The sequence below is a fragment of the Glycine max genome, chromosome 6, assembly GCF_000004515.6.
Source record: "Glycine max cultivar Williams 82 chromosome 6, Glycine_max_v4.0, whole genome shotgun sequence".
Classification (NCBI taxonomy): Eukaryota; Viridiplantae; Streptophyta; class Magnoliopsida; order Fabales; family Fabaceae; genus Glycine; species Glycine max.
In genome coordinates this window covers 42,691,039-42,716,989 of record NC_038242.2, presented here as the reverse complement: position 1 = coordinate 42,716,989, position 25,951 = coordinate 42,691,039, and the positions used below count along the sequence as shown (strand labels likewise).

The window sequence follows — 25,951 nt, the reverse complement described above, 5'->3', positions numbered from 1 at the left end:
TAATTCATAAATAGTCATCTTCATCTTTAAATGTGTAGAACGTCGATAAATTTATTCTTGAAAGATGAAAATTCAAATTTTAGTCCCTAAGACTAAAAGAAGTGCGACAAATTTATCCATTCGTTATGTGTCTATTACCGTTAATGAAAGAATTTATGTGACACATCCAGGGATGAATTTATCAACAATCTATACAATTAGAGATGAAAATAACTATTTATCCAAAATACAATTTAATCTTCATCTTTCTTCCTTTTTTAATAATTGCAAGCATAATATTATAATATACACTTAAGAAAATAGGAAATTAAGTAAATATAAGTTAAACAAACATAATAATAAGTATAATATTGATTAATAAGCATAATTTATCTATTGTTCTGAAATTTCTAATGTGACAATACCTTATCTAAAATATGAGACTCAAACAAAAATGAGACTCAACTTGATTTTATCATTACCTAATATTGTCATAATAGAAATTCATAGTAATATACATATTATGTTTATTAATCAATATTATGCTTATTATGTTTGTTCTAACTTATATTTTTTCCTATTTTATTAGGTGCTTATTTAATGTTATGTTTATAACGATTAAAAAAGGAAGAAAGATGAATATTAAATTATATTTTAGGTAAATAGTCATTTTTCATCTCTTAATGTGTAGAGTGCTGACAAATTCATCTTTGAATGTGTCACGTAGACACTTTTATTAATGGTAACATACGAAAGTTAACGGATAGATGAATTAATTTGTTGTATTTTTTCACTTTCAGAACTAAATTTTGAATTTCTATCTTTTGAAGATGAATTTATTAATGTTTTATATATTCAAAGACGAAAATGACTATTTATCCTTAAATAATTAAGATATTTTACTTCTTAGGATTCTAAAATATTGAAACAAACTTTGTCCCTCTAGTTCAATTATGAAACTAATGAGATTTAGTCACACAAGTTTTTCATTCATTCTTATAAAGATGTATTCTGCCAAAATTGAACTAAGTCATTTTTCACAAATTCAATTCAACGTGTGCAGCTCAACCAAGCTATACTCATGGGATAAACAAAGACAATTTATTTTGATGACTCTATTAAATATTCCAAAAAAATCATAATAATTTTATTCAATTTTAACAAAATTATTTTTAAAAAAGACATATATTTTCCTAACAAAGAAACAAGGTAATCAGGTGGGTCTAATCACAAAGAGGAAGAGGGTGGAGCGTGGGGGTACCCTCTACCATACATTGATGGTGGCCTAATGGATGCGTATGGCTTGTTGCCTTCACATCCCTTCTAAGGCAAAAGTGTTCAAGTGACGACGGTAAACTGAATCCAAAAGCTACATATTAACATGCACCATGCATAGCTTTTGAGGAACTGAAAAATCGGATTCGAAAGTAAATTATTCTGTTCGGACAACCATGTCAGTGATTTTGCTTTTACTATCATTTGAAAGGAACATTCTGACAAGTCTAGCTTCGTGCCCAAAATTAGTATTTCACTATATTAGTTATACTATTTATCCTTTAATATTATTTTGATACACCGGCACATTTAATTTCTAATTACTTTTTAGTATTATTGTAATGACAATTTTGTATACTTGCTTTCTGTATGAATAATTATTTCCACACACATTTGGTTTCAATTTCTCGAACATATTTTTATTTTATCTCTTCTTTTGAAAAACTATAATTTAGTTTTTTTTTTCGTGCTGCCTCTCTACTAGTATCATGACTTCATTTTAATTTATTACTAAATCTTTGTAAATATCATGACTCATTTTTATTTAATTTCTTAAAATATTAAAAGTTTATTCCTATTTTATCTATCGTTTCTTAGAGTCTCCATACAAAAAATGAAATTTAACAAGAGTATTACATAAGAATGAAAAAAAAAACACAACCCTTTCAAAATGAGAAACCAAATTTAAAAAAAAAACAATTATGTATATTATAATTCAGTCAAGATTTTTATATAATTTCATAAAATATTTGAATTTAACTTCTATAAAAAGAATCCTTTATGATTTTTTTTACTGGAATCCATTATGAATTTAAATATAATAAACAATAAGAAAATTGATCCAACATATATTTTTACAATTAAATTAAAATATGTTCTCTCTTTTATATTCAGAAAATTTTGGGTAGATATGCTCCCTTACAAGGTTAAAGGAGACGAATATTTAATCTCACTGAGAATTTTTACTAGATTTTACATATAGCCTTCCAGCAGAAAAAGTCAAGATTTATACTAGATTTTTCATATGCTCCCTTACAAGTTTACTGAATACCAGTATAGTCTCTCTATATATTTTTGTAAAAAAATTTAAGCTTTAAAAAATAATTAATACAAGAACAGATTCACATATCTTTATTTCTAGAAGGATGTGTGTGTAATTCAAAGCTTCACTACTCCTTACCATATACATAAATAATAATAATTAAAGGCAAATCACATATTTATTAAGCCACTTCTAAGACAAAACACTGGTCCCACTCCCTCAGCACATCAATTTATTAAGCCAATAAAGAGATGGGCACCCTATCCACAAATCAATTCAATTCAAGCACATAAGTCAGAAATTGATACAGAACAAAGTAAGCAATGACTCTGTTCTTCTTCTCTTTACAGATCTTAATTTGTTTATCTTCACATATGTGGGTCTAACCACAGCAACCACACCAACCATGATCTGATTACCCTTGTATTTAATGTTTGTTCTTTTTACCGCTAACACTGCCTTGATTGTGTGAGTTATTGCTGATTCATTGTGACCCCATTTTGCACAGTTTAGCGCACAGCAAGTGCTGTGATACTATTGCATAGTTAAGACAATGAGACTAATATTCCGGACAGTGGTGGTTAGAGATTTGAATTATTTTACATGTCTATCAAAAAGATATGCACTTTTTAATAAAAAAATCACTTTATCCAATCAAAATGGGTACCTTTTTCCCATTAATTGTTTGGATTGTTGTCCTCCATAGCTATGCCATTAGTTGATGCTGTTGTTTGACTAATTTTGAGGAATCCATGGCCTGGTTATAATAATGCCTTTTGGGAAATATTAATTAAAGTTACACATAAAGGCAGGGTCTGATATCCCTTTATAATTGTGAGATGAATGGATTTGATTAAAGATTGTGTTAGTATACATACATATAAACACAGAAAAATAAAGTTCAATCTTTTTTGTTTTTACAATATTAGCTCAATCTTTAACATTCATACTGAAGGTTTTATTTAGTTTTTCATATTGTAAAAAATAAAGAATTAATTATGTTTTTTTCTTGAATTTTTTTTTAATTTTTCCCTTTTCAGTCTCTAAAAAAAATTGACTGGTCTTAATACTTTTTTTGTCTTAAATCCTTTGATTCATGAAACAAAAAAGATGCTGACGTAAAAAAAATCTAATCAATAATTATTTTTATTAAAAATTAAATTCAGATAATTTATGAATGATTAAACTTTAATTTCAACATATTAATTATTTGTACTCAATCACTTAGTTAATAATTTTAATATTTGATTTTTGTTTCGTCAATATATATTAGGCTTTGTGATGGTTTTCTTTCCAATGATTTTAATCTTCATAAATTACTTACGTGAAGTATTTATCCAATTAAATGATTCTGGAGACAAAAATCAACCCAAATTAATTTACTTTCAAAACTCATAAACCTAGATATCAAACTCAGACTCACAATGAGACAACAATCAAGATCAAGGTTGTTATTCAAGTTTGGAAATAGGAAATTAAGGATATTGTGTGCAAAATTAGAAAGGAAAAGATTATTATTGTTACAACAATCAAGACCACTCACGCAAGAAACGCAACGCACATTGACGTACTCTCGAGTCTCGCACAAGGAAGCGACGCGCCTCAGTATCTGAACCCGACCAAATCTTCGACCCCTCAAGATCCAAAAATCCTTCATTGGAATTCCCCCTGTGCTTCCGCCTTCACTCATCGGGGCGCATACACAAAACGATGAGATAACAGTTTTTTTTTCACAATTACTTTCCTTAAAAAATTAAACAAACAGGCCCTAAATGTCACTCACCAGAGCATTGTGTACTAATCTACAAATAAGCTGTTATATCATCTCTATGAAATGTTCCACTTATTTGAAAATATTAAGGCACACTATAATCATACTAATTTAAAATAATATCTTTGCTCGGTTCATCAAATAGTTTTGCCACCAAACCCTCAGTATTGGTTAATAGGTTTGGTATGTTGTGTATAGCACGATCTGTGCTATATGTTTATTTATTATTATTATAGCATGACTATTTGTATCTCCATTTTTATCTTGATCGTTTTGTATAAAATTGAAATAAAATGATCCTTTTTACACATTCTTGTATTTTTAAAAAAAATATTTGAATGGTCATATGAAGGCTCTTATATGGACTAAATTAAATCTCTTTGTAGTGTAGTACTTCCTGTGTTTAGTGAAATTTTGATTTGGTCCAAAATATTTTATTTTCATTTTAGTATCATTCTTAACTTTAATTTAAGCATGTTCTCGTTCAAATTATATCAATGACTGCTGAAAACTGACATGGAATGTGTGTACATGAATTTAATCTATTTTAATATAACGAATTTCATAAAGTCAAATTTGTTTTTTTTTTAATTTCTTTTATGACTTTTAGCATTATAAACAACTAATTTTGAATCTCCACTATAAATTTTGACAGTTTGGAACATTAAATAAATTAAATAAAATGAAGTTTCAAAGTCAATGAAATGTTTTTTTTTATACGAATCAACACACATATATATAATATGATATAGGATTATTTCTTAATTTTTACTAACAATAATGGAAATAAGTAGTAACATTTTCATACTTTAAATTTGATGTGTGTTAGTTGCGTTGAATATTTGGAGAAAGAATTTTATTTTTGACCGCTCAAATATAATTACTTCCAGTAAAAAATATGTGATTTAAAAAAATTGATGTGTGTTTTTAAATCTAATTTATTTTATGTGTTTTTTTAACTTTTTAAGATTTTTATGTTATATATAATTCTATTTATCTAGCATCTTTTTAAATTATGTAAACGTTTTTAAATTCAATCCACTTTTTAATATAAACAAATCTCATAAAGTCAATTTTTTTTTCTTTTTTATTACTTTTAGCATATAGTTTTGAAATACCAACATTAGTTGACAAAGTGATATCTCAATTTCTGTCATTTAACTAAATGATCTATCCTTTAAATCCTGATTTTGAGTATAAAATAAATCTTCTTAGAAAAAAAAAACAGTCAACTTGTGTGCATTCATAAGTCTCAACGGAGATTATTAACTGCTTACCGTACAACAACAAAAATTACAGTTATGAATCTCTACTGTAAAGTTTGAGAGTTTAAAAGGGTTCGAGAAGTTTTTCAAAGTTAATAATATGACCAGCAAGTATAATATCCCGATTTTTAGACCCTGTATGCATTTAAGAACCCGTATGTGCGATGTTTTTATATATTTTAAAGTGTTTAGTGATTGCTTCCGCCGTTTTCTTTTTAATTGTCAGATTTTTTAGAAAATTTGTTTCCATTTACTGTTGTTTTATATCACTTTGAAAGATATTATCGTAAATACGCTGGAGGTCCAGGAATGCAGAAATTTGAAATATTTATACAACACATCTTGCAAAAGCTAGCAAATGAATATACAAATTGCAATTCAAATACCAAATACATTTAGACACAAAACACCTCTCATATCATGGAAGTCATGCAACGCATAAAAGAAATGCATGGGAATGTAAAATATAACTAAATATAAGTTACAACGGTAAAAATACAATAGATGTAAAGATCACAATTCCAACAAAAAAAAATGCATCCAGGTCGTTGTTGCCACCTTCTATCGCATTCGCATCCCTTAGATCTCCACATTTCCTTCCATTGCATCCCTCATATCTCATATCTATATCTTTTGTTACGCCACTAGCCACCACCTCTACCACAACCCCCAAACCTCAAATTAACCTTAAGAGTATGTTTGGATAGATAAATTTAATAGGGTAATTTAATTTTTTAAAGTAATTTAATTACTTTTTAGTTAAATAAGGTGTTTGGATAAAAAATTTAAAAAATAAAATAAAATTTTAGTATTTTGATCAGGTATTTTAATTAACTTAAATATTAGGATTTCAAATTCTTTCAAAAAAGGAAAGAATTTGAAATTCTTTTCTGAAACACATTCTCAGCTTCTCACTCTTCTCTTTCTCTCTGCGCTCAATCTCTCTCTTGCAACAACACTCAATCTCTCTCTTCGTAGACCTGGCATTGTTGCTTCCAAAGAGCGCAGTGCGAAGAAAGGGATTAGTTTCGAGATTGACAAAGCGACCGTTACGATGGTGGACGGAGACTCTTCCGTTTTGAGCAGCGTCACCACTTTGTCTGCACATGGCACCAGGGATCTCCACAAGGTTGTTGAGGAGATTCAGGATGAGTTTGTGATGACGTCAAATTTCGGGAAAGAGGTTGTGTTGTTGCTTGAGGTTTGCAAACGGCCTTATAGATATAGGGTTGCTGCACTTAGAGGTATGAATGAATGTTCTGTCTTCTTCTGTAAAATGTTAGAATTATAAGTTACGGATGGAGTTGTTTTTGTTTGTGTGTGTGGGGCGGGGGGGGGGGGGGGGGGGGAATTGAACTTGGGGAAGGTGAAGTGTGAAGGTTGGTATTTGGGTTGTTTGAACCCTTTGCTGAACCCGGTGGGGGACCCAAGGGGAAGTAAAATGGGTGATTTGCCCCTTTTGAAAATTTGGGTGTTTTTTTTGCTGAATAAAATTAACCTCTTTATGTTTTGCCTTGGGAGGAAAAAAAAAAAATTTAATTTCAAAAAAAACTGAAATGAGCTCCACTTCCAGGAGTACTCCCCCCATTGAGGGACCCTGTAATATGTATATGTATGCCTGGAGGGTTGGTGAAAGAAAATGCCACTCTGCCCCACACAATTTAGTGTTCAATATTCCTAAACTAATCAGTTGGTGTTAATCCTAGTCGTGGTATCTAGATTCTAGTGTGAACTATAAAATTTGCAATTTTGCATATATGTGTGTATCTATGTGAAGTTTATCATTTGGGGTTTGAGATCACTTGACCTTTTGTATTAACTAACTTGATAACTCAATTATGTTTTGGATTTGAGTAAATGTGAGTAAGTTTTAACACATAGGAAACCTCCCTGCAATTTAGAGGAACCGAATTCAACATATAGACTTGTTCAGTTTGTTACTTGAGATTGATATTTTTGGTAATCACAAAGCAGCCAAGAGGTGTTTGAAAAAATAGTTTGTAGACATAATTAGGTAAACATGAATTTATTCATTGTATTGTGAAGACATTGGACTATGATAACAAATGATCTACAAAATTCACTAGCCACAAGTTCATTTAATCTCCCATCATATTTATTCATCACTAATTTAAACGTGGTTATTAACATGTTCCATTTTCTTAATCACAGTAATTTTTGTTGTTCTATGTGGATACTTTTCCTTAAGGACAAGCTTAAAATTACAAGGTTCTGGTGCCTTGGTGTATCAAACAAATTCAAGTAGTTGTTCATATCATAATTCTAAGAAAAATTCTGCAAAAGCACATAAAACTAAACAAGAAACACACAACTTTTTCTCAAAATGCTAAAATTAGTTATCAGTATTATTTCATTCTTGAACTCCTCTAAACATTGGCTAGACCATCTTGCTTCTTGAAAACCTCACCACTGTTATTTACTCTCTTTGGAGGCTTTCCATATTAAATGGAACAAATAATTGTTATTAGATAGCCTTCCCAAATTACCATTTACCAATAGTTGTAAAGTTCAATGTGCAAACACAACTACCAATCCACAAAGACTAGTAATTAGGGGGAACTTAGCTGAATAATACATGGTATGTTGTTAAGCTTTGGAGACCCAAAGCCATGCTCCATTGGATTGCTTGTAGTTGTAGCAAACCAAAAGTCAGTCCCTCATGAATCTACATTACAAAATCTTCCCAACCAAAACTCCTTTTTCATCCCTTAAACACATGCCAAAGCCAATCTTCTGTTGTAAATTAAGGAACACAACATTTACATTACATTTTAGATAAGATGTGGGTGGAGGTTGCCAAGCCACTAAAATCATAGTTTCTTTGAAGAACATTTATGAGAAATTTTGCAGGAAGTTTCAATCACACCTCACAACTCAACTACCATGATTTTAAGAGGCTAAATATTTATTTGTTTTTTCTGTAAGAATTAAAGGATTGACAATATATTTTTTAAGACTAATTTACATATGAGTACAATTTTTAAAATACTTATCGTCAGAAATTTTTTAGACATTTTCAAATTATAAGCACACGTTTACAATCCCTTGACTTACATATGTCTGTAATTATGTTACAATAATTGTCTGTAATTATGTTTGGGTTTTAGTTGAGAGAGCTCAAAAGTATTTTTATTCGCAAAGTAACATTTTTTCTTCTTTATTTTGTGCATTGGAATTTGCATAATGCTTTTCCAACTTTAATCGAAACATAGCTTGAGTTGTCTTGTGTTTTTTTTTCTTCAATTTATTTCTTTCTTCCTTTTTAACATTAAATGCATTTTGTACTATTTGTGAATTAGCACTTCAGTGTGTATAATACAAATTTAAATGTGAGAATTTTTAAATGTATAATAAACGTGTTGCTGCACTAGGATTTCAACACAAATTTAAACATTTATAAGTGAGAATTTTTAATTATTATGAGAAATAGAACTATATGTCTAATCTATATAATTGTAAATAATTCCATTGTGCCTCACAGTTAAGGGAAGGAAAACTTTACCCATAATTCTATGCATTATATATACTATTTGTTATTTTCTTTTTTTTTTCTTTCTTTGTCAGAGAGCTTTTGTGAACAATTTATTAAAATTAATGACATCCTTTGTTATTATATTACTTTTCTTTTAGTTATATAGTGTGGATAGTCAAGAAATGGAAAATAGTATAGTTGATGCTTCGGCTGCTTCGAGAAAACGTAGAAGAGATGAAGAAGAGGAAGAAGAACTTGAACAAGCATTTTTCATTATTGTTAGTGTTGTCACTATGCTTTTGGGTGCACTGACTTGGTATCATAACGAGTACTTTGTTAAGGAACCTGCCCGAAATTTGGAATTATAAAGGCATAGTTTCCTCAATTGTCTATTCAGGGGAACAAAAACTGATTGCATTGAACAATTAAGGGTTAGTAAAAATACATTTTTTAAGCTTTGTAGAATTTTACAAGAGAAAGGGCAATTGATAAAAACAATAAATGTTCCTATAGCTGAAGTTGTGGCAATCTTTTTGCATATCCTTGCTCACAATCTAAAGTATAGAGTTGTGCACTTTAGTTATTGTAGATCCATGGAAATAATAAGTAGGCAATTCAAGAATGTCCTGCGAGCTATAATGAAAGTAAGCAAAGAATATTTGAAGTTCCATGACTATAATCTAGAGGGCTCGGTGGAAAACAAACGGAGATGGTTTAAGGTAAGTTTGTCATTTGTTAGTAATTATAAGGTACTTTAAGTGATTACAACTTATTTTTTATTTTGAAATGTTTTTAGAATTTGATAGGAGCACTTGATGGGATACATATTCCAGTAATAGTTGTTGCAAAAGATAGACTTAGATATCGTAATAGAAAATGGGATATCTCTACAAATGTTTTAGGAGTTTGCGGTACAGATTTAAGGTTTATATATGTGTTGCATGGGTGGGAAGGGTCAGCAGGAGATTCTCGAGTATTGCGAGATGCTTTGCGTCGTCAAAATTATCTCCATATTCCAAATGGTAATATCATGAAATGATGAAACTTTATTTAACATATAAAAGAAATATGCATATTTTTTATATAAATATTTTTTTAAAACCATTGTAGGTAAATATTTTCTTGTGGATGCGGGGTATACAAATGGCCCTGGATTTTTAGCACCTTATCAAGGGACTAGATATCATCTTAATGAGTGGATCGGAAACACCCCTCAAAACTACAAGGAGTTATTTAATCTTCGTCATGCAGGTGCAATGAATGTTATTGAAAGGTCATTTGGGGTATTGAAGAAAAGATGAAGTATATTAAGAACTCCTTCTTTTTTGATATAAAAACACAAATAAGAATTATTAATGCTTGTTTCATGCTACATAATTTCATAAGAGATGAACAACAAAGTGATCCAATTTTGGAAGCCCAAGACTTGGAACTTTTATCTGTTGTTGACAATGAGTTAATCAATCAACAAATGGAAAGAGTCACAAATAATATTGAAGATGAAGTAACAACTATCCAAGCAACTGAGGAATGAACATGATTCTGTGATACTTTAGCAATGAATATGTTTGCCACCTATCAAATAAGAAGAAACTTTGATTAGGGAGATGTTTTTAGTGGATTTGGATTTTGTTTCTTATGTGTAATTGACTTTATACTCATGTATGTGTGATACTTTGGATTTTTGTATTTCATAATACTTTGGATTTTGTTTTCTTTTTATGTGTAATTAATTTTATATTTTCGTAGAATGCTAATTTGGCATGTCTCACCTTTATATATATGTAATTATATACATGAGATTATTTTTTTTGTCTAGAGAAATGGAATCAAGCAATGTGAAGAACAAGTCAAGTGGAAAAAGAAAGATGTCTAGTGAGGACACAAGAAGTTACTTCGCATGGAACTTGGAAATGGAGTGTTTGCTAACTGATGTGCTTAGAGATCAAAGAAATTTGGGCAATAAAGGTGAGGGAAATTGGAAAGAAGTAGCATACAGTATTGTAGCTCAAATTTTGTCCAAGCGTTTTGGAGTTCACCTCATGGAAGATAATGTTAAGAATCATTTTATGCTTTGGAGAACATGGTATGGAATTGTGAGTGACATTCTTAGTCAAAGTGGATTTGACTGGGATAGCACAAAGTACATGATTGCCGTTGAAAATGAAATTGCATGGAATGAATATGTAAAGGTAGTCAATCATCTTTTAATTTTATTCAATTGTAGTTATTATTTGTGTTGTTATTAACATGTTTCTATTTTTTTTTTCAAGTCACATGAAGAGGCCAAACGATTTCGATTCAAAGTCATTCCTAATTGGGATGATATTGTTGACCTATGTGCAAAGGATAGAGCTACTGGACTCGGAGCAAAAAATGCATTAGATGCAGATGATATCATGAGCAAAGAAACAAATGAAGAAGAAGCAATTCATAGTGTGAGTTTTGTCTTAGAGGGATCAAGTTCCATCACAAGAAAAAACATTCACCCAAGTAAGAGTGGAGAGAAAGAAGGAATAATTTTCTCAATGAAAGAAGTAGTCGAGTCATTGAAAGAATTTGTTGAAGTGACTAAGAAGAAGATGGAGAACAAAAAAAAGATGGAGATAAAAGAAGCTCAGGAAGTAGTACATGAAGTGGTGAGTGAGCTAGATAATATATCTAATTTTAATGGTGCGCTTCGACATAGAGCAATCGATTGGTTGACAAAAAATCCCATTAAGTTTGTGATTATAAAAACTCTTCCATTGGATGAGAAGAAGGATTACATCTCATCTTTTATGCCTTGATACCAAATTACAAGTACATTTGATATCATGACAAGTATGTTGATGTTGTATAATTATGTTTTACATTTATATCTCTCATTTTATATAGCAAATTATGTTTTAACAAATATGATTTATTCAATAGCACTTAACATTATGTTTTCTTGTGCAGAAAAGATGTGAAGGAATTTCTGTGTTAAAGCAAATGCAATTAGAAAATTTGGAATTATTTTGGAAGTTGGACTTATTTTGTGACTAGATTTTGCATCAGTCCAAGTTTTTTTTTCGGTGTAATTGCATTACTGGCCATGACTTCTACTGAAAACAAGTTTTATCTATAGACTTCTAAATAACATTCCAAGGTGAAATGGTATTAAATATTTTTTATGTTGACTTTTGTAGTGGACCGTAAATGGAATAATGATTTAAATAGTTAAATTAATATATTTTTAATTGAAATAAATTAAAATAGTACATATTTATTGGAATACCACTCTCGACAAATAGTACATAGAATTTATTAATGAAAAAAAATAATTATTTTATTAAAAAATTGTTTTATTCAAATATAAAATTTTAAAAAAGAATGCATTTGATTATTTTATCAAAATAAGAAATTTTGAAAATGAAGAAATTCAATTTCTTTATCCAAACACAAAATTTTGAAAATGAAGGAATTTAAATTGAGGCATTTAAAATTCTTTAGAATTTTAAATTTCTCCATCCAAACATCATACTCTAAAGAGGAAGTGATTTGATGGAAATGTGAGAAGTGAGGCAAGATTGTTTCACTAGTGAAGAAGATGAGAGCAAATGGAATAAGGGCAACACTACTACAAATAATGGCTTTAGCACCACTAAGTTAACATCGGTTTTATATAAAACCGAAGTTAACAAAAACATGGTGACAATCTTGTAAATAACACGAGTTTGTTGACATTGATTTTTCATAAAATCGATGTTAACACAATTTTGTTAACATCAATACTTTCCACGGCATTGGCTTCAAAGATGATTTAAAACCATCTTTAAATGTGTCAAAAACCATCATCAAAAACTTTTTTTCCAGTAGTGTAACAAAATGCGAAACCTAAATTTTCTTATGTTGAAAAAATTGTGGTCCCCATTGGCCTTGAAACCTTAAGCCCAAGAATACGACTTTAAACTTTTAATTAAGAAAAACTTGAAATTGCAACACGGGGTAGAAAGTAGGGAACACATGAAGCTTTCCTTTCTACAACACATGTTAGAAATTTCAATTAAGCAAGCAATGTTGGTTCTAATCAACGATTCGAGCATGAGGAAGTTAAACTTGTTTTCAAAGTTCATATGAGAAACAAGTCCACATATCATAGGGTTTGAATATCAATGCCAAGAAAATGAAAAGCTCCAATTTCAAAGAAAATATTTCATAGATGTTATATACATCTATTGATTTAATTGGTGTAAAAACTTTTTTTTACACTAATTTCTTTTACCATTGTAAAAAGTAGTTTCAAATTGGTTAAACTCACAAATGATGTAAAACTTCTTTAGTAAATTAGAAAATTGATAACATGTCTCATTTTACATTGATTATTTAACAATCAATTTAGAAAGTCCAACGTAAGACACTATTTTTATGAAAAGCCCAATGTACTAGTGTCACTATTAAAAAAAATGTTTTCCACGATCGTTTTGAAAGACTTTTTATGATGGTTTTCAACCGTCTTTGAAGTTATCATCGTGAAAAGTTAAGACTTTCCGTGATGGTTCTCAAACCGTCTTAGAGAGTCGATTTTCTAAGACATTTTTCTTCTTTGTCTTTGACATCGTCTTCTTCCTCTTTGTCTTTGTCAATATTTTCTTTCTTCTCCTCAGCAGCATCTTCCACTTCTACTTCCTGATTGTCAAATGCTCTATCTTTGTCAGCAACATTTGTGTCCTTGGATTTTGTAGCGACATCGTCCGAGGATGCGTCATTCTTGGGAATCTCTGATTTTGCATGATCCTTGTCTTGTAGGGAAGGCTTGGTGTCTTCTAGGGTTTCGGTGGCCATGTTTTCGGTGGGAAGGAGGAGAGAAATTGGGAACCCCAGTGGAGAGTGAAACGACATCGTTGAGGGTTTGGGAGATTGAGTGGAGGAGGTGAAGGGAGAAGGGGTTCATTGTGGAGGAGGTGGGTGTGAGAAGGAAGAACCAAATAAGGTAGTGGGGAAGTTGGAGAGTGATGTGCAAAAGAGTAGAGGGAGAGATACAAAAATTAAAAATACATTCACTTCTAAGATGATTTTTACACAACCGTCTTAGAATGATAGTCTTCGAAGATGGGAAAGCCATCCTAGAAGGCTAACATTCTAAGACGATTTTCACGAAATCATCATGAAATAATAGTTTCTAAGGCGGTTTCCGTAAAGCCTTATGTGTTGGAAAAACCCATATTTACAAAATTGTCACCATCTTATATACTAAGGTTGTTCTTAAGGAACCGTTGTCGTTTCGCCGTCATAAAAAATGCTTTTTCTAATAGTGTGTCAACAATTTATTCTTCTATCTCTCATGGTTTTATCTTCACTTGATCTCTATCAAGTCCTCAAAGTAGTAGTAAATATTTCTAGATTATCAAATAATCTAATAATCCACCAAGAAAGTAAGATTTCTCATACATGAAATTCTTGGACAAGACAAGCAAGGCAAACCATAGTCATCATCATCTGCTCTCTCAAGCCTAACATTCAGCTAGTACAACATCTCCTCTTGCAATTATTCCTACATCTCCTCCTTTATCTCCTTCTACAACCACACTCTTGTATCTACCCCTAGAATATCAGTAGATATATGTGAATACTTATAAATAATTGCTTATTAATTATACCTTTGTAGATACAAACAGATGACAAAGGACTTACTCTTCCCACCCCATTGTAATCACCATCTTATCCATATCCAAAATTTAATCTATTTTCATTAGTTTATTATGTGTAGTTTGATAGAAACTTAGGAACAAATGATGCACAATTATAACATGTATATAACAACTAATAACAATCATAATATTGTTAGAGACATGTACTTGAATAGGAGATGAAATCCATCTTTAATATTTGCATTGGATAACAAACACTAAATGGGGGAGATACTACTTTCTGTTTGGATGCTAGGGTTTTCGCACAATGTTGTGTCACGATAAAAATTGTCTAATAGGGCAACAATTTAGACTCCTCATTTGGACACTTAGTGAGGCTTAACCCATCATAGGAGCATTCACATAATAAGCCCAAAACTAACATCCATTTATTAATATACCATATATTTTATTTACATAATTGATATTAACAATCTAATAATTAAACAATGTTAATCCACAAAATTCCAACAATATCCAACATGGATAACATTAATTAATTATTGGAGACAAATAATTATGAAAACAAAATATCAATTATGTCTAAAGAAATAATGAGCTATCAATAATGTAGAAAATTATATTCGATAGGGACAAACATTATACACACCTATAACCCACATTTCATACACAAGATGGATAAAGGAAAACATAATTAAATATGATGAATATGTAATCCCAAAAATTGGTCTCAAGCATCTCAATGATGCCATAAGAGATATGATATTAAAAGTGACATAAAAAAATCTCATATCTCATCAATAATTAAATGCACAATTTCAAACTCCCACTAACCCAAAACATCAAAAGACTTAACCAAACACAAGTGAGCAACAAGAAATTCTCAAAGCTCAATAGTTAAGCCTTTGGCTAGTGTATTTACCAAAATTCACTCTATAATAATGTGCTCAATTTGATTCTAGCTAGGACTCTATATAATTCTCTCTTCAACAAACATGCAAGTGCATATACTAGAAGAGCTATTATTATTTTAAGAGAAAAGCACAACAATAGCGTTGTTGCCATATACACAAGTGCCTACATATATTCTCGAGAATGTGAGAGCAGTAGAAACAACCACATAATTAGGCAAGTAGCCTTACAAAAGGACATACTCTATCACTAAAGTAGGAGTGATTGTAAGTGTCTACTTGACACTTTTCTAAGAAACATCTTCTCTTGCCATCATAAAACAAAAGCCAATTAAAGATTTTTGGTTGTCAAGGATACTTGCAAAAGCAATGATTTGAAGTTGATCAGAATTCGCACACAAAAGGCCCTGCAAGTCTATAGACCTTATATGGCTTTCTAATGACCCAAAACTGGGTTGCTTAAGTATCTATCTAAGGTATTTAATACCAAAGACAATATTGGGACAAGAACACAAACTGGACCCTACATTAGGTTATAAAAAACTGAAGCATTTGGGACATTATCTATATCAAGCATTTCTCTATCATTATGAAGATATTTGAGCTTAGATGATTTCTGTTCTTTCTAACAAGCACAATAAACAAGGAGTGAGGAGCCAAAATACCAATTGAATCATTTGATTCTTCTTTTATATTTTTTATACTATTTAAGAATGTTGCATGACCTATCACAAAAGGGATGCCTAAAATATCTTAAAGTGTCACTTAGGTCCTTCATCAAAGCAACTACTCAACATACAATTAGTCTTGGTCAAGAAAAAAACAATCAACTGATATCATTAACATATGAGACAAATCCACTCAATAAATTAATATCAAGAATTCGCTCCCATTATCTTTAGATATTAATATTTATGCCTATATCATTAAGCCTATATAATATTATGAAAAAAATAAGACATGTTCAAAAGGTAGACCTGAGGAAATTAAAAAAGGAGTGTAACTATAATTATTCAAAAGCTGAAATTGGAAACAAATTTCTCCTAAAATGAAAAAAAACTAAGACATGTTCAAAAGGTAGATCCGATGAAACTATCCATAGCAATTTGGTACTCAACTTCACTTAACTTCATCTGGCTCTTGAGTTCCTTCCTTTTGATTTTTCTTCTTGAGAAAATAAAAATCACTTAGTTTATGTCCATACTTCTTGCAATACATGCAACTCACTTTAAATGAATTCTTGTTAGGCCCAAATACTATGTTGCATCCTCTACCTTCTTCTTGCCATAGTTAAGTTTGCCATCATTATCCTTTTTCTCATCCTTAGTACTAGATGTGGAAGCAACATATTTGCCTTTATAAGGTATAGCAACACGCCGAACAATGTGAGACTTACCCTTCTTCATAGACTCTTCCTCCTGAGTAACAATAGTAATGGTATCATCAATGGCCCATTCATGATTTTTGAGTGTTATAAGATGTCATTAGAACATCAAATTGAGATGGTAATGACTCTAGAATCTTCCAAATCAAGAAACCATCATCAATCTCTAGTTTCATGGATCACAATTTGCACTACAAAACAATAATAACATTACTTTAATATGCACTACAAAACAGGCCCAACATAGAAAATTTCTTATCCACTATGATCTTGCCTAAGGGTTCCAAACCACAATGAACAAGAAATATAACAAAGATATGATGTATAAACTCATGTCACACAAAAAAACTCAACACCAATAAGGTGCTAGAACAAAATTGACACAAGAAAAACCAAAATACATCATATCAAATGTAACAAAGATGTAATATACAAACTTATGCCACAAAAATCCTAGCACCAATAGGGTACCGGTACAAAATTGGCAAAAATAAAACCAAAATACATTGTATCAACACAAATCAAATTAATAACAATATGTCGATAAGGTATAATTATTATCAATACAATATTAAATACGAATAAAATCACGCTAATTACACAAATTTTGAACAAGTGTTCCCATGATAAGTGAGATGAAAATTATCTAAAATATTCACTACTAGAAAATAAGTCATTAACATCGATTCTAGAGAACATTCAACATCAATTTTGAACCTATATTGAAACGATTTTCATTACAAGTAGGTCATTTTTTACATCGGATATAAAAATCGATGTTGAAAATCATAATCTACATTGATTCTTCCCAAAATCGATGTTGTATAGCAGCAAAAACAACATCGGTTATACCAAAACCAATGTTGAAAGTACTATACAACATTGATTTTGCCCAAAATTGATGTAGAAAATAGCACTTTCTACATCGGTTTTTCCTATAATCGATGATGTATAGTCACTTTCTACATCGTTTAATTACATAACCGATGTAGAATGCCATTTTTTAAAAAATGACCTATTTCTCTTTATTTCCCTCCTTGTAATTTTAAAAGACACATTAAAAGCTTAAACAAAAAATTTAATGCACTTCTATTAACAATATTTGGTTCTCCATTCATCTCTTTAGCTTAATATTTATATAGAAAACCTTAAAAGTTAACCTTATTTCATCCAAGTATAATTTACTAAGAACACATTGTCCATATTACATTGACCCCAAGAGCGAGTTGCTTACCAACCTAAACTAATTACATAAAAATGTCAAATTTCGAAATACCAAAAAAAAAAGGAAAGAAAAAAAAACATCAATGTTCAAAAAACCAAAGAGCAAAATGTTTACAAGAAAATCATTATCAATACTCTTTTGCTAAAGATGAATTACTAGAGTAAAATAAAAGCTTAAGACCAAAGTTCCAGTTTATAATCAATAACTAGTATATATTCACTTTGATAATTCTTAGTTTCATAAAATCACCTTCCAGATATGTTGCCATGCTTGACAAACTTCAACACTTGCATGAATGCATTTATATCCATCTAATAAAAAAGATACATTTAGTTTTAATATTATATATGAAGTTGTTTGTTGCTTCTCTAGTAAGTGTTTTGAGGGTCCTCTACACTAAACACCAACTCCTTGTAGATGGAGAAGAGGGTATTGTCTGAGGCATCAAACAAGAGTTTCTTCTCATTGGGAAGTGGTGGTGAGTTACAAGGAATATTAGAAAACTATTGAGAGAGAAAAAGGCAGGGATGAAGAGAAATAAAACAAGCATAGGAATAACTTTATTACTTAATCTATATTGAAATAGGATAAAGAAATGCTTTACCATATTCCTTAATTACTTTAGAAATCATTTCTCTAGAAAATCCCATGCAACAAAGTGGTCATGTACCTTGAATTAGCCATTCTTGCAAATGAACACATGTAGGGGAAGAGAATAGGACATTAGTAGCTACAAATGAATACATGTATGAATTCCACAAAATCTAAACAATAAAATATACATATACATGAAAAATAGTTTCGTATTGTTTCAGTTCATAAGGTTTTTTTTTGCATTGACTTGCAAGGATAGTTTATCATTTTGGTAATACATTCTTGCAGCTACATCCAGGGCACTAACAAGCCTTCTTCTTTTTGCATTCATCTATATTTGTAAAAATAATAATATGTTGTATGGTAACTACTACTACTACTACTACATGTTTATTGTCCTTGAGTTTCATCCAACAAGTGCAATGTTAACCACTGTTAATTGGACTTTTTGATTGCTTTACAGATTACTATAGGTTTAGTTTTGGTTGTGGACTTTGGACACGACAAAGAACTAGGGAAAAGAGTGAGTGCCATTTTGGTTGAATGAAACGGAAGGACAACACAAGGCAACACATAAAAGCCATAATATGTAAGAGATATAGAAGTTTATGGATTTTAAGAAATTTGCTACATGTCCAATAAAACGTGGTATATTTCGAAGTCGAATTTTAAAGAGTAAAGAGAAAATAAATATATTATTTTTAAATTAAAAGAATTATATATTTTAAAAATAAACAAAAGATTAAAAATATTGAGTTTGTGTTTTTACTTTTTGTATTTCTTTAATATTAAAAATATTTTTATCCTTTCTTTTTTATTAAACTTTAACTCCCAAATATATCATAAACAAAGAAAGGTTCTAAAATTAATTTGACTAATTAAGAGGAATCTGATATGAATAAGTATGAAAATGCTGGTGTGGTCGTGCTTTTATTTTTTCTCCTTTATTTAACCCATGATCTAAGGAGAACAAAATTCCATAGTCGTTAAGAACTAAATATATGTTGTTGGGTTACAAGTGTGAGATAAAGTCTCACATTGGGTAGAAGTGGAAAGGTTGAGCATCATATAAGTGAGGAGAAGACCCATAAACCTGAGCCTTAAGGTTTTGGGTTAGAGTGTGGTGTCAAGCTTCCTTATGTGGTGGCTCGTGGTCCACAGATGTACCCCTCGAATCTCTCCAACAATTGGTATCTGAGCCAATGGTTCAAGTTGGTGATCGACTCAGACGAGTATGCAAGTACCGTAGGTGGCCAAAATGGCTATACTTGTGGATGATAAAGACTTTCCCTAGAGGGGGAGGCTACCATGTGGAAGAGACTCACACTTGAGGGGGAGATATGTTAGAGTACAAGTTTGAGGTGAAGTCCCACATCAGGTAGAAGTGAAAGGTTGAGCACCATACAAGTGAGGAGAAGACCCATAAACCTAAGTCTTAAGGTTTTGGGTTAGAGTGTGGTGTCATGCCTCCTTATGTGGTGACTCGTGGTCCACAGGTGTACCCCTCAAATCTCCCTAACAATTGGTATCAGAGCTAGATGGTTCGACTTGGTGACTGACTCAGACGAGTAAGATGGCGGTGATGGATCTCGGCCTTGGGAATCCCTTGTATTGAAAGTCTTCCTGGCGGTGAGTCCAGGCAGCGTGTCCCGTAGATGGAGCGGCGGTGCAAGTACCATAGGTGGCCAGAATGGCTATACTTGTGGATGATAAAGACTTTCCCTAGAGGGGGAGGCTACCATGTGGAAGAGACTCACACTTGAGGGGGAGATATGTTAGAGTACAAGTGTGAGGTGAAGTTCCACATCAGGTAGAAGTGGAAAGGTTGAATACCATATAAGTGAGGAGAAGACCCATAAACCTGAGCCTTAAGGTTTTGGGTTAGAGTGTGGTGTCAGACTTCCTTATGTGGTGGCTCATGGTCCACAGGTGTACCCTTCGAATCTCTCCAACAATTGGTATTAGAGCCAATGGTTCAAGTTGGTGACCGGCTCACACTTGAGGGGGAGATGTGTCGGGTTACAAGTGTGAGATGAAGTCCCACATCGGGTAGAAGTAAAAAGGTTGAGCACCATATAAGTGAGGAGAAGACCCATAAACCTAATCTCCCCAAAATATGCTAATTTTGATTTTTAACCAAAAAAACAAAAGTAGCTCCTATCAACTTGTTCCGACCTAGGATAATAAGCTCATGAGTTTAGTCTTACTTCACCATCAAGAAACGAAAGAAGACTTCCATCTCCAAATTTTACTCAGACATAACTCGCTTCTTTTTGGGTGTGAAGCAGTGTCAAACTAAACTACCCAACAAGCATTAGCTCTCCCTGAAAAGGAGGTGATCTAGCTGCACCTTCCAGTATGACTACCTTGTTACAACTTCACTCTAGTCACTAGCCCTGCCTTAGCTAATTAGATTTTCAAATTGCAATTCCACATTTCAGTTGGTGGAGTTAAGGAACAGAGACAAAATGCATAGCAATTTTTGTAATGCATCACACACTAATTGTCATTTTCTTAATTGGGTTTCTCTCTTTTTAGTAAATAACTTCTTAAATATTTCGTTGGTTGAAGACCACATTTTAAGTGAAGTAATTTTCTGTAAAAAAAAAGTGAAGCAATTTCTTAAAGATATTAATTATTGATTATTAGAACAAATTAGTGATAGTAAGATACACACACACACACACACACACATATTAACAAAGTAACAACACAAAGAGAGAAGGAAAGCTTGTTTTAGCACCTGAATGAAAGAAAGCTGGGTCAAGACATTTGAATGAACTGAGGGGAATGGGGTTGTGCCTTCCATGTTGAAGTTGCTTTTCACATAACTCCTTTATTCCTTTGTGCTCAGCCATTGGCTCTTGCAAATAATCATAAAAACAATATGGATTTGGAACTATATCGTATAATATTTGGCTACCACATACAAAGCAAAATCAAAATCCAAAACTACAACATCACCTAAAATGGGGTCGTGAACATTATGATCCTCTCATCCCCACAACTAGCCCATAACCCATCTATGAAGCATTTAGATCAAAGAATGCATGAGAAGAGAGAGTTGAGTCTGAGGTTCAAGTTCTTTTCCATAGTAATTTCACCAACAAATTCCATGCTTTTAGGAATAAAAGTTGATCAAATTTAGCTTTTGAATCTTAAAGGGTGATAGTTGATGATGCTTGGCCTTATCCTTACTCTCAATCTTGCTTTTTTTAATACTACCTTGTGATCACACTCAATGTAATTCACCAAGTTAATTGGTACATTTAACTTATATAATTGGCTTTAACCTCTGCACATGCTTTATGAAAAAAGAAAAGAATTGGACATTGCACTATAAAACATTTCACTACATTATGAAAGAAGAAAAGAACTAAACATTGTATAAAGTTAGAAGAAAGAAAACCTCATTTATTACTCTATTAAGAAGTCATCACATCAAAAAATCATGTAATGCATCAAATTAGATAATAAAAAACCACATAAGTCTTTTAGTTCTTACATATTCCACACACTGACATGCATATTACCTTAGCCTTAAAACTCCACATGAGTTTGACTGTTGAGACATCCCTTAATCTGTCAAATAGAGCACACATCTTGGTAAAGAAATAATGGACATAAAACAAAGATGGAAGAGGATAAGGATTGAAACAATGGTTGGTGATGATATGAACTGCATAACCAAATCTAACTTATTTATCGACAATAATTGGCAAAAAATGCAGTGAAATTTGGCACCAAAGTTGACATTCAAATTCAAATTAGGATGAAGATCATTGCTTGAGGTACACATGTCTAAAGCAACACTCAAATTTTTATGTACTACACTCATACCTTTGCACTTAGAAAAGAGTAGTTCATGCAAAGGAGTCATTTACCAAAAGTTCAATTAAATCATTTATCATTTATAAAAATTGAAGCAATGTACAAATGAGAAGAATAAAAGAAAAATGAAGCTATGAAAAATGCAAAAGATTTAGCGCAATTGAAATGAAGCGAAGGTAAACTCATTCTAACTTGAACCCTTTTCGTTCTTTTTTATTTGCCTTTCATGGGAGAAACTTGCTTCCATACGTGCAGATCCAAGCCCTAACTAGTTATTTGAGTAACTTATTATCTTTTCTTTTCAATTTGGCTTCAAAAAAAAAATTAGGGTTTATTTGTCGATGATTATAGAGTACTCTACGTGTAGGAGAAGGATAAATAAAAAACACAATAAACATAAAATTGGGTTGAAGATGTGTTTTCTTGTTAATAATAATAACTACTGATTTAATTGAGCATCTGCTTAAACTTCTGCCAGAAGTTCAAAAAATAGAAGATAAATTAACTACCTTAGAAACTTTTTTCAAGTAGTGGCTTTAGCCTTGGGCTTGTGATTCTCAAAATCGGAGCAATCCCTATTGTGTTCATCCTCTTTGTAGTTCTTTTCGACGAGCTCCAGTGGCTTGTGACAAAAGAGCGTCAACTGGACCAGTCGCAGGCAAACACTATGGTGTGGTGGTTCAGTAGTGACATTGTAGGAGGGACTGAGCTGAGTGACGGTGGCATCCATCTTGATGGAATTGAATTAAATTGATGAGATCTATGAGATAGGGTTTTGGGATTTGGGGTTAAAGGAAAAAAAGAGTGTGATTTTGAGAGTTGAAGATTGACAACATTGGTTTTTCAAAATATTGATGTTAAAGGATCAATCACAACATTGGTTTTTCAAAATATTGATGTTAAAGGATCAATCGCAACATCTGTTTTTAATAAAATTGATGTCAACTGAGCACTAATAACATCAATTTCATAATAAGCGATGTTAAACTATTACTAACAACATTGATTACCGATGTTAAGGATGATATTTTATTTACAAAAATTCCATTGCACATTTTTTAAAGTTGATTTTCTTAAAACCAATGTTAAATAGATGATGTTAAAAACATATTTTGTAGTAGTGATTAGACACAAATAAATCATATTCATTTCACAAATTTTATCATAATTGTGTCCCACCATAGGTGAGATAACAATTATTCAAAAAATTATAAAAATTGTATTAATTACTCAAATTTTATACAATTGCTCCTACTATAGGTGAGATGACAATTATCCAAAATATTAAACACAAACAAATAATTTAAATTACATAAATTTTATATAATTGTTCCCACCATAGGTGAGAGGAGAATTATTCAAAATGTTAAACACCATGCTTGCAAGAAAATTAAAAAATAGCATTAAGCATGAAATGTATAAAAAAGCATACAAAATGACAAATATTAATTTCACAATGCCCAATAATAATTTCTCAAACAAATGCCTTAACAGAAGGAGCACATTGCAATCAAATTTATTTAATATTTTTATAATTATGCACATAATCTTTAGGCAGAAAATATGAGCACAATATTAGACCACACAAAGTACTCTCAAATAAATCAAAAGAAAATATTTTAAAGTATCAAATAAGTGCCTAAAATTTAATTTCTCAATCACGATACTTTGAGAAAGAGAAGTTATATATTTATGATATAAAATATCCACAAAATATTTTAGCTCCAAATTTTGAAAATATGTATTTAAAGATCATGATATTCTACAAAAATTAATTATTTTATAAAAGGATTATGATTTTCGATATCTGATGATCGTATCCTATCTTAATAAATAAAAAAAGATATTGATATAAAGATATTGACAAATCTTGATAAAAAAAAAAAAAAGAAACAACAAGATACCAAAGAATTAAAAAGAAAAATTCAAAGATGAATTATCATGATGCCAATGATTCAAGCGCCAAAAAATTGTCATGTTTCAAAGAATTGCAAAAAAAAAAAAAGAACATATGTTACCATCAAAACTTAAAGAAAAAAGATATTGACTTCTTCAATTAACTAAAAACAGTCAAATATCAAACAAAAGGAAATGAAAACAATAAACTAGTATCAAAATCAATTTACAAAGCGGAGTGAAATATGTATACAATTGGAATCAACAATTCTTGATGCGTGAACAATGCCATGCGCATGCCAAACAAAATTAGGTGGAGGTTAAGCGATTGGTTTTAAGATTAATTTTATAAGAATTTTAATGTTATTACAGCACAAAACAACCATAATATAGTTAGTGAGGTAGATTTAAAGAAGAGATGAAATTCGTCTTTAATAACTCGATTGAATCCCAAACACTAAATGAGAGAAATACTACTCTCTGTTTGGTGGATAGAGTTTTCACACAATGTTGTGAGCTATAATAAAAATTATCTAATGAGACAACAATTTTAAAACACCATACGAGAGCAGAGATCCTTCGTCTGGACATCGAGTGAGACCCTACCCATCATTGGAAAACTTGTAAGATCAGGCAAAAACTAATATCCATTAATTAACATATCATATATTTTATTTACATAATTGATATTAATAATCATATATTTAATGTAATAATTATACAACGGTTAATCCATAAAATTTCAAGATAGTTTGTATTTTTCAACTTCATCTTTTTTTTAGCTACAAGCTTTTGCTTTAATTTTAATATATATCAAAAACCATGATTAAGACACATATGCAAATTGTATGAAGTTTGACTCGTTAAAGTTATCATTGATCGTTATCATAGCTACACGATGCGCATATGGTGGTGAATATTAATATATTACGCGATTGGTGTCATGCATGATTAACAAAAAAGAGTGCCAACCATTGTTCATGACATGCACCCTTACCTTCACCATACACTATAAAAAGTTTGTCTAGAAAAGGACGACTAATGTAACATTATTAAATCCAGTAATTTAACTTCAATCACCAAATCTAAGAATACTTAGCATTATAGCTATAATCATACGCCCATCCAAATGTGATAAAATTAATGATCAGCCACGCACCACGAGTCCAAATCATTCAATTTTATGTCCTTAGTTAGTTACACACATACGTTGATAATTATATATTAGATCACTTCTAGGTTTGTTTTCTTAATATTCTGACACACTATTTAACTCATCGGGATCGTGATGCTTGAGCCATCTTGTAAGGAAAAAAGTATTTGTTTTTTTTTTTATAAAAAAAAAGAATATCTCTCACAGACTCACAAGTCACACCCACTGAAACCTGAAGCCGAGAGAGAAACCAACATGCTGGGTTCCGTATCTCGTTCTCATCGACTCATTGCATTAAATTTCCCTCCTTTTATTCTTTTAAAGTTTTTCTTTTTTTTTTTTTTTAAAAAAGAGAAAGTCTTGTCATGTGCTGAGATGCCTTCAATCATTTAACATCAAACCGATAAATGAAATTTCTGACAAGTTTATGAATTGTCTCGGAATGAGAGAATTCTTCCCCTTTAGCTAGCTTTTTAATTTATTTAATCTCACTATTTTTTAATTAGTCAAATTTGAACAT

At 31.1% G+C, this 25,951-nt stretch overlaps 2 protein-coding genes across 2 annotated transcripts; both read left to right on the top strand.

Moving 5' to 3' along the window:
* Positions 1 to 6,386: 6,386 nt before the first annotated feature.
* On the top strand, positions 6,387 to 10,359 carry LOC100802083 (uncharacterized). The gene is made up of 5 exons (XM_006582648.2): positions 6,387 to 6,576; positions 9,339 to 9,544; positions 9,622 to 9,847; positions 9,936 to 9,980; positions 10,307 to 10,359. Exons 1-5 carry the CDS (start codon positions 6,387 to 6,389, stop codon positions 10,357 to 10,359), a joined length of 720 nt encoding a protein of 239 aa, XP_006582711.2.
* Positions 10,360 to 10,648: 289 nt separating this feature from the next.
* LOC106799093 (uncharacterized) lies at positions 10,649 to 11,614 on the top strand. Its single transcript, XM_014777054.1, has 2 exons — positions 10,649 to 11,017; positions 11,099 to 11,614. Exons 1-2 carry the CDS (start codon positions 10,649 to 10,651, stop codon positions 11,612 to 11,614), a joined length of 885 nt encoding a protein of 294 aa, XP_014632540.1.
* The last annotated feature ends 14,337 nt before the right edge of the window (positions 11,615 to 25,951 follow it).

Coding starts and splice junctions, on each gene's coding strand:
- LOC100802083 (XM_006582648.2), top strand. CDS start 6,387: ATGGTGGACGGAGACTCTTCCGTTTTGAGCAGCGTCACCACTTTGTCT. Junction 6,577..9,338: donor TAGGGTTGCTGCACTTAGAG/GTATGAATGAAT, acceptor ATGTTCCTATAG/CTGAAGTTGTGGCAATCTTT. Junction 9,545..9,621: donor ACAAACGGAGATGGTTTAAG/GTAAGTTTGTCA, acceptor AAATGTTTTTAG/AATTTGATAGGAGCACTTGA.
- LOC106799093 (XM_014777054.1), top strand. CDS start 10,649: ATGGAATCAAGCAATGTGAAGAACAAGTCAAGTGGAAAAAGAAAGATG. Junction 11,018..11,098: donor CATGGAATGAATATGTAAAG/GTAGTCAATCAT, acceptor TTTTTTTTCAAG/TCACATGAAGAGGCCAAACG.